The sequence below is a fragment of the Chenopodium quinoa genome, unplaced genomic scaffold (assembly GCF_001683475.1).
Source record: "Chenopodium quinoa cultivar QQ74 unplaced genomic scaffold, ASM168347v1, whole genome shotgun sequence".
Taxonomy (NCBI): domain Eukaryota; kingdom Viridiplantae; phylum Streptophyta; class Magnoliopsida; order Caryophyllales; family Amaranthaceae; genus Chenopodium; species Chenopodium quinoa.
The window spans coordinates 3,585,347-3,595,346 of NW_018742523.1; the positions used below are offsets into that span (position 1 = coordinate 3,585,347).

General features: G+C 36.3%; 2 protein-coding genes across 2 annotated transcripts; both read right to left on the bottom strand.

The window, feature by feature from the left end:
- Positions 1-3,210: 3,210 nt before the first annotated feature.
- On the bottom strand, positions 3,211-5,024 carry LOC110719903. The gene is made up of 2 exons (XM_021898883.1): positions 4,426-5,024; positions 3,211-3,967 (listed from the first exon to the last, which is right to left on the bottom strand). The coding sequence occupies exons 1-2, from the start codon at positions 5,022-5,024 to the stop codon at positions 3,211-3,213; spliced, it is 1,356 nt and encodes a 451-aa protein (XP_021754575.1).
- Positions 5,025-6,836: 1,812 nt separating this feature from the next.
- LOC110719904 lies at positions 6,837-8,680 on the bottom strand. Its single transcript, XM_021898884.1, has 2 exons — positions 8,082-8,680; positions 6,837-7,623 (listed from the first exon to the last, which is right to left on the bottom strand). The coding sequence occupies exons 1-2, from the start codon at positions 8,678-8,680 to the stop codon at positions 6,837-6,839; spliced, it is 1,386 nt and encodes a 461-aa protein (XP_021754576.1).
- Between the last annotated feature and the right edge of the window lie 1,320 nt (positions 8,681-10,000).

The following is a 10,000-nucleotide window of genomic DNA, read 5'->3' on the forward strand; positions in this document are numbered from 1 at the left end:
GCATTGTTCGACCTCGTTTTTTCCTTTTCGAGGACAATTCTCTTGATGTTTATGTGGTAATAAACACTAGTCAAATGGATGGATTTGTTTTCCTGTTCCTTGAATTTGTTCTTAACAACATTATTCCCAATTAATCGGCATTTCAACATGAAAATCAGACCAAATCAATCACACATTGAATTAAGCACACCATGAATTAAACTTATGTAAACATCGAAACATGTTGAGGTTAGCTTAGTAGTTAGAATTCAATCTTCCTAAAAAAGTTCATAGGATCAAATCCCGGAATTCTTAAAAGGCAGCCATCAAGGTTTAAGCATATAGATTTAATACACTGCTCCTTAACCCAAATAATCTACAAAAATGATTATATTATGAACTCAACGTATTCAAATCCACTGGAAAAAAAAAATAAATCTTCCTGACTAAACAAAGGGTTAAAAAAATAAATTCAACTTGTTTCTAATTTATCCCCTTGTTTGATGGTAAATATAGATCATGACCATTCTAAACTCGTAAGCAAATATTAACAAACCAAGTAACACAACAAATTCCTGATCCAGATAATACTATCACTATAGCCCACACGGTTCCAAAATGTAGTCAACATATTTATGCAATCAACACAATTTAGAAAACATATTTGCATTAACAGAGTAAACTTATACAAATTCAAACCTTTCACTTGCACATATACATAATTCCATAAATAAAAATTCCATAATATTACGGTTCTGGATAGCATATCTAAATCACCTGAGATAATTTATACCTGAGTACTATTTTAAAATAAGAAAAATCAGTTGAAAGAAAGTTAGAAAACTTGAATGGAAAAGTGTTCACATGATTTTTAGAAAGGGATAGAAGGGATGGAAGAGTCTGATTCACATAATTCATGTGATTTGATTCACAAACAAGAGGGCCAGTATATGATTTTCCAGCTGGGAGAAGGGATGGAAGAGTCTGTTTAGCTTCAGAGGTGCTACGAGACATCCCTGCACCCTCAATGAATGTTGACCAACTCACACAGAGCTTTTACAGAAATCTGACACAGGAAGAAATGGTCACCCTATCAGGTATCAATAGTGAGGGTGAATTTATCTTTAACTTTGGTTGAACTTTCACACAGAAATATGCGTGGCCTTCCACTTTCAGAATTTACCGAAAATCACAGAATAATTTACTATTCAGTTACGAGTCAGGACTTAGGAGTCCCAACACAAAGTAGTCAGTCAAATCATGTTTCCATCTAAAGGTCCTAATAAACAGCTTTTAGTTTTCAAGCAGAACCAGCAATTAGATAACATTCTTATTAACTCTTCGATGTTAGCTATCCAGTAATAAAATAGCTAATAAAATCCAAATCCATTTTAGCTAGTCATGACAGGTTTTGAATAGCTATCAACATACACAAAGGTCGAACGGGGTTTTCTAGGTTTAAAATTATCCAATTTATACCAAAGTTCATTTGCCTGAATAAGTCTTGAACACTTGAACCCAAGCCCCTAATCTATTGAGGACCTTAATCTGACATCGAATTCATAAACCCACTCATCATATATACAAAGCCACCCAAGCTTTAAGCCACAAGGTCAAGTTGATCACATAAATTTCACAATTGATTTCAGCATCAAGATACCAATTCAGCAATATAATCCATTTCCACCAGGTAAAAAAGAGAGACTTGACCTGCAGTCCTACAGATATTGATGGAAAGTAGCAGAAATGCCGTTTTAAGTATATGACTAACAAGAAAATGCAACCCAACTTTTTGAGAGAAATCAAGGACTGACTACAAAATGCTTCAGGAATGTAACTACACACTACATCATATCTCAGAGTAAGAAACATAATTCATAATTACATAAAGTTAATTAGTCTCATGCTAATCCCAAAATTATCTTCCAAACTGAAACACCATGCAAACACCTGTCTAAATACCCCCTTTCTACCACCCTGCCCTACAAATACCTGAAAGTTAATTAGTCTCATGCTACACCAATTTGAGAAGCAAAATCCTCTTCTTTGCTCTGTTAGCTCCTATATTTGTTCTTGTACATGAAGTACATATATGTATGTATGTATATAACACTTGATGTGCTTGAGATGCCAAGATAAATAGTTCTTCTTTAGAAATCGTCTTACACATATTAATCATTACAAGCTCATCATCATCTTTTTCAGAGTGAAACCACACACACTTAAATAAGACGACACAGAAGTAGCCATGGTACGAAATTGAAATGATGTCTGTTATTGAACCATAATAATTGACATTAGCCTTAATAAGATTTTGATCTTTGGAACTTGCAAAGCTCTGTGTCATGGCCGTTATAGTGACTCCACTATTTTGAGTTACACAATTAGCATCGCGCTTCATGGTATGGAACCTATAACCATTGACTGAGTACCCTGTATACTTTATAGAAATGTAAGAAGGCCCTTTTCATAACCATATGATATTGTTAGGGATGATGTCTTGACCCTCTTCAACAATGAAATCAACTTTCTCCCTAAACCAATCCACAAAATCCTTGTTGTGATCTTGAACGCTATTCCATTTCCTTTTTCCCCTAGCGCTTACAAATTCCTTATGCTCACTATGAAATATAAAAAGATTATTTTATTAACACTACAAATAAAACATATTGAAAACCAAGAGCAAAAGAAAAGAAACTACATTTTGGTTGGTAATCTAACCTTATATATTTCTCAACTTCCTCGTAGTCACAATTGAACAAGACATAACGATGCGCTTGTACCCATTGATTGTGATCAAGTATGTGTTCACAGTCTTTTTTCTTTGATGTCCTTCCTTTCCTTTTTATTGGACGTCCTACCTTCGGAAGAAATGATTGTGATGTACTACAAGCATTAACCTGAGGTGTGGCTGAGTTTGATCCTTTCAAAAATCTAGCTACAAAGGCAACACATTTTTTGGCTAGATATCCTTCTGCCATTGAGCCTTCTTGACGAGTTTTTTTTCAAACATCTTACTTCAGTCCATGAAGATACCTCTCAATCCCATACATACACCTTGAACTTACAGGTTCACCCAACTTAATTTGGCCCACCAAGTGTAGAGGTAGATGTACCATTATATCAAAAAAGGCAGGTGGAAAAATCCTCTCAAGTAGGCATAATGTTTTAACTATCTCATATTGCAATTTTTCAAGATGTTAAGGATCAATAGTTTTACTCCATATACTTTTAAAAAAAAGCACAAAGTCTAATCAAAGGAGTAGCAACATCTTTGGATAATGTTGTCTTCACTGCAATTGGGAACAAATAATTCATCATAAAATGTGCATCGTGGCTTTTGTAGCCTGCAATTTTCCTTTCCTCAACTTGTACGCATCGACCAATGTTAGAAGCATGGCCTTGAGGAAGTTTGGCATTTTTGAAGACTTGGCAGAACTTACATTTTTGCTCCAATGACATCCAAAAGCGGGATCTTGGAAATTCTTCGCCACCATCTTCCAATTCTCTTGGTTGAAGCTCCGGCATCAAATTAAGCTCTACCAAATCTCGACGAGCACTCACATGATCCTTGGTCTTTTGAGAAATGTCTAACAATGTCCCAATGACACTATCAAACACATTTTTCTCAATATGCATTACATCGAGGTTGTGGCGATTAAGACAATGCTTCCCATATGGTAACTCGAAGAAAATGACCCTCTTTTTCCATGGATTCGGATCATCAACAACACGCCTTGGTTTCTTTTGCTTCTTTCCAAATTCATTTGGAAAATCACGCAACAGATTAGCTACATCAATTCCAGTCAATGGAGTAGGTTGATGTCTTTCCTCAACCTTCCCATCAAAATTCCTCTTATCACGATGCCAAGGGTGAAATGGAGGTAGAAATTTACGATTTGCCCTATACACATTCTTAGCACTATAAGGCAACCACTCAGAATCTAATTCATAATGACAATCAGGGCACGCCAAGTATCCTTTTGTGCTTCAGCCAGATAACATCGCATAAGCAGGAAAATCACTAACGGTAGTCTATATGTATGTGAAACCTCTAGTTACTCGAAGCATCATAAGTTTCCAGTTCGAACTCCCACAAATCCTTCAAGTCCTTCATTAGTGGTTGCAAATATATGTTAAGGTCATTGCCCGGGGAAGAAGGACCCGGAATTAGTAGTGCTAACATCAAATACTCAGGCTTCATAATCATCCAAGGAGGCAAGTTGTAATTGAACAACATAACTGGCCAAGTACTATGTATTATACTCATTGCGCGGGTCATCAGAAAACTCTTTGTACTGGGAATCAAATTCCCTATAAGCTTGACCGTCAGCTGGATGATGTAAAAGATGATCATTTTAACGCCCATCCGCATGCCAAGTCATGTATCTCGCTGTCTCTTGACACATAAATAGTCGTTGAAGCCTTTTCTTTATCGGAAAGTACCTAAGAATATTTTGAGGAATCCTATAGGTCTTTCCTTTACCATTTTCTATGTCATCCTCTTTGTCCTTTGATTTCCATCTTGGTGTTTTACAAACATGGAAGCTTGTTGCATTTTCATGCTCTTCCCAATATATCATGCAATCATTTGGACATGCATCAATCTTTGTATAATCCAACCCCAACCTTTTCAAAACACTTTTCGCTTCATTGAAAGAAGTTGGCAACTTTGCATCAGGAAACACCTCCCTTATAAGCTCCAATATATCTCCAAATGCAGCATTGGTTAGATTATGATCACACTTCAAAATAAAAAGTCGAATCATGAAGGAAAGTTTTGAGTGATTTTTGGAACCAGGATACAATTCTTCTTTCCCTTCTTCAACTAACCTCAAAAACGTTTTTGCCTCATCATTTTGCCCCTCTCTAAAAGTATCACGTGCATCATGCAACAACCTCACTACGTCATCGCTAGAGTCACTTGGGATTGACCCTTCATCATTATCCAAACTAGTTTCTTCTCTTTGGATATTGAACCCTAAGTCTAATAACTTATCCGTTCCTTGGGCATTGAGGTACGCTGACATTGAGGTACGCTTCATCTTTTTGTCGTTTCCAAAACTTGAGGTACGCTGACATTGAGCCAGGAGAACAGAACGCTCTTTTCTTCACATATGCCTTTGTTGACCCCAATTGCTATTCTTGCTTCTTCCTTTGAATTTCCCGTGTGGGAACTTGATGTTGTTGAGAAGAGACCTATAAAACAAAAGCAAAATAAGTAATGCATAATCAAACAAGTAATATATATAAGTAATACATATATATACAAAGCAACAAATTCAAGTTACTGAAGATACCTTTTCATATACTTGTATTTTTCAAGTACCAAGAGTTTCCTGTTCCATATCAGAATCTCCTGAGGAGCCATCATCAATTTGCCTCACACTCGAACAAAGTATGTCGCGTGTTTTTTGTTGCAGTAACTTATTCGCCAAGGATCCCGATCCTTGGGCTTACATTCTTTCAGCATTATACTTCAATTTTCATAGACTTTGTAACTCATAGTCTGTAAGCTGACTTTGGGAATCAGAAGCTTTTGCTTTACTCCCCTTCATTTGCGAAGCCATTCAATGAGAACATGTTTACAAACCATAAAAGATAATAATATGAAAAACAATGCAGTATAATATAATATAATATAATATGGAAATCAATGCAATATAATGTAATGTAAATTGTTAGGGCAAAAACCATCAGAAAGCTCTCTAGGAGGGATTTGGACAGCATAATGCCAACCATCTCTATTAAGATCTTCAACATAAAACACTTGATGTGCTTGAGATTCCAAGATAAATGGTTCTTCTTTAGAAGTCGTCTTACACATATTAATCATTACAAGCTCATCATCATCTTTTTCAGAGTGAAACCACACACACTTAAATAAGACGACACAGAAGTAGCCATGGTATGATATAGAAACGATGTCTGTTATTGAACCATAATAATTGACATTAGCCTCAATAGGATTTTGATCTTTGGAACTCGCAAAGCTATGTGTCATAGCCGTTAGAGTGACTCCACTATTTTGAGTTACACAATTAGTATCGCGCTTCATGGTATGGAACCTATAACCATTGACTGAGTACCCTGTATACTTTATAGAAATGTAAGAAGGCCCTTTTCATAACCATATGATATTGTTAGGGATGATGTCTTGACCCTCTTCAACAATGAAATCAACTTTCTCCCTAAACCAATCCACAAAATCCTTGTTGTGATCTTGAACGCTATTCCATTTCCTTTTTCCCCTAGCGCTTACAAATTCCTTATGCTCACTATGAAATATAAAAAGATTATTTTATTAACACTACAAATAAAACATATTGAAAACCAAGAGCAAAAGAAAAGAAACTACATTTTGGTTGGTAATCTAACCTTATATATTTCTCAACTTCCTCGTAGTCACAATTGAACAAGACATAACGATGCGCTTGTACCCATTGATTGTGATCAAGTATGTGTTCACAGTCTTTTTTCTTTGATGTCCTTCCTTTCCTTTTTATTGGACGTCCTACCTTCGGAAGAAATGATTGTGATGTACTACAAGCATTAACCTGAGGTGTGGCTGAGTTTGATCCTTTCAAAAATCTAGCTACAAAGGCAACACATTTTTTGGCTAGATATCCTTCTGCCATTGAGCCTTCTTGACGAGTTTTTTTTCAAACATCTTACTTCAGTCCATGAAGATACCTCTCAATCCCATACATACACCTTGAACTTACAGGTTCACCCAACTTAATTTGGCCCACCAAGTGTAGAGGTAGATGTACCATTATATCAAAAAAGGCAGGTGGAAAAATCCTCTCAAGTAGGCATAATGTTTTAACTATCTCATATTGCAATTTTTCAAGATGTTAAGGATCAATAGTTTTACTCCATATACTTTTAAAAAAAGCACAAAGTCTAATCAAAGGAGTAGCAACATCTTTGGATAATGTTGTCTTCACTGCAATTGGGAACAAATAATTCATCATAAAATGTGCATCGTGGCTTTTGTAGCCTGCAATTTTCCTTTCCTCAACTTGTACGCATCGACCAATGTTAGAAGCATGGCCTTGAGGAAGTTTGGCATTTTTGAAGACTTGGCAGAACTTACATTTTTGCTCCAATGACATCCAAAAGCGGGATCTTGGAAATTCTTCGCCACCATCTTCCAATTCTCTTGGTTGAAGCTCCGGCATCAAATTAAGCTCTACCAAATCTCGACGAGCACTCACATGATCCTTGGTCTTTTGAGAAATGTCTAACAATGTCCCAATGACACTATCAAACACATTTTTCTCAATATGCATTACATCGAGGTTGTGGCGATTAAGACAATGCTTCCCATATGGTAACTCGAAGAAAATGACCCTCTTTTTCCATGGATTCGGATCATCAACAACACGCCTTGGTTTCTTTTGCTTCTTTCCAAATTCATTTGGAAAATCACGCAACAGATTAGCTACATCAATTCCAGTCAATGGAGTAGGTTGATGTCTTTCCTCAACCTTCCCATCAAAATTCCTCTTATCACGATGCCAAGGGTGAAATGGAGGTAGAAATTTACGATTTGCCCTATACACATTCTTAGCACTATAAGGCAACCACTCAGAATCTAATTCATAATGACAATCAGGGCACGCCAAGTATCCTTTTGTGCTTCAGCCAGATAACATCGCATAAGCAGGAAAATCACTAACGGTAGTCTATATGTATGTGAAACCTCTAGTTACTCGAAGCATCATAAGTTTCCAGTTCGAACTCCCACAAATCCTTCAAGTCCTTCATTAGTGGTTGCAAATATATGTTAAGGTCATTGCCCGGGGAAGAAGGACCCGGAATTAGTAGTGCTAACATCAAATACTCAGGCTTCATAATCATCCAAGGAGGCAAGTTGTAATTGAACAACATAACTGGCCAAGTACTATGTATTATACTCATTGCGCGGGTCATCAGAAAACTCTTTGTACTGGGAATCAAATTCCCTATAAGCTTGACCGTCAGCTGGATGATGTAAAAGATGATCATTTTAACGCCCATCCGCATGCCAAGTCATGTATCTCGCTGTCTCTTGACACATAAATAGTCGTTGAAGCCTTTTCTTTATCGGAAAGTACCTAAGAATATTTTGAGGAATCCTATAGGTCTTTCCTTTACCATTTTCTATGTCATCCTCTTTGTCCTTTGATTTCCATCTTGGTGTTTTACAAACATGGAAGCTTGTTGCATTTTCATGCTCTTCCCAATATATCATGCAATCATTTGGACATGCATCAATCTTTGTATAATCCAACCCCAACCTTTTCAAAACACTTTTCGCTTCATTGAAAGAAGTTGGCAACTTTGCATCAGGAAACACCTCCCTTATAAGCTCCAATATATCTCCAAATGCAGCATTGGTTAGATTATGATCACACTTCAAAATAAAAAGTCGAATCATGAAGGAAAGTTTTGAGTGATTTTTGGAACCAGGATACAATTCTTCTTTCCCTTCTTCAACTAACCTCAAAAACGTTTTTGCCTCATCATTTTGCCCCTCTCTAAAAGTATCACGTGCATCATGCAACAACCTCACTACGTCATCGCTAGAGTCACTTGGGATTGACCCTTCATCATTATCCAAACTAGTTTCTTCTCTTTGGATATTGAACCCTAAGTCTAATAACTTATCCGTTCCTTGGGCATTGAGGTACGCTGACATTGAGGTACGCTTCATCTTTTTGTCGTTTCCAAAACTTGAGGTACGCTGACATTGAGCCAGGAGAACAGAACGCTCTTTTCTTCACATATGCCTTTGTTGACCCCAATTGCTATTCTTGCTTCTTCCTTTGAATTTCCCGTGTGGGAACTTGATGTTGTTGAGAAGAGACCTATAAAACAAAAGCAAAATAAGTAATGCATAATCAAACAAGTAATATATATAAGTAATACATATATATACAAAGCAACAAATTCAAGTTACTGAAGATACCTTTTCATATACTTGTATTTTTCAAGTACCAAGAGTTTCCTGTTCCATATCAGAATCTCCTGAGGAGCCATCATCAATTTGCCTCACACTCGAACAAAGTATGTCGCGTGTTTTTTGTTGCAGTAACTTATTCGCCAAGGATCCCGATCCTTGGGCTTACATTCTTTCAGCATTATACTTCAATTTTCATAGACTTTGTAACTCATAGTCTGTAAGCTGACTTTGGGAATCAGAAGCTTTTGCTTTACTCCCCTTCATTTGCGAAGCCATTCAATGAGAACATGTTTACAAACCATAAAAGATAATAATATGAAAAACAATGCAGTATAATATAATATAATATAATATGGAAATCAATGCAATATAATGTAATGTAAATTGTTAGGGCAAAAACCATCAGAAAGCTCTCTAGGAGGGATTTGGACAGCATAATGCCAACCATCTCTATTAAGATCTTCAACATAAAACACTTGATGTGCTTGAGATTCCAAGATAAATGGTTCTTCTTTAGAAGTCGTCTTACACATATTAATCATTACAAGCTCATCATCATCTTTTTCAGAGTGAAACCACACACACTTAAATAAGACGACACAGAAGTAGCCATGGTATGATATAGAAACGATGTCTGTTATTGAACCATAATAATTGACATTAGCCTCAATAGGATTTTGATCTTTGGAACTCGCAAAGCTATGTGTCATAGCCGTTAGAGTGACTCCACTATTTTGAGTTACACAATTAGTATCGCGCTTCATGGTATGGAACCTATAACCATTGACTGAGTACCCTGTATACTTTATAGAAATGTAAGAAGGCCCTTTTCATAACCATATGATATTGTTAGGGATGATGTCTTGACCCTCTTCAACAATGAAATCAACTTTCTCCCTAAACCAATCCACAAAATCCTTGTTGTGATCTTGAACGCTATTCCATTTCCTTTTTCCCCTAGCGCTTACAAATTCCTTATGCTCACTATGAAATATAAAAAGATTATTTTATTAACACTACAAATAAAACATATTGAAAACCAAGAGCAAAAGAAAAGAAACTACATTTTGG

Bases quoted from the DNA above. Each gene is read 5' to 3' on its own strand.
- LOC110719903 (XM_021898883.1), bottom strand. From the start codon at position 5,024: ATGAAGCGTACCTCAATGTCAGCGTACCTCAATGCCCAAGGAACGGAT. The intron at 3,968-4,425 runs GTACTTTCCGAT...ATCTGGCTGAAG, and splicing joins ATTCCTCAAAATATTCTTAG to CACAAAAGGATACTTGGCGT.
- LOC110719904 (XM_021898884.1), bottom strand. From the start codon at position 8,680: ATGAAGCGTACCTCAATGTCAGCGTACCTCAATGCCCAAGGAACGGAT. The intron at 7,624-8,081 runs GTACTTTCCGAT...ATCTGGCTGAAG, and splicing joins ATTCCTCAAAATATTCTTAG to CACAAAAGGATACTTGGCGT.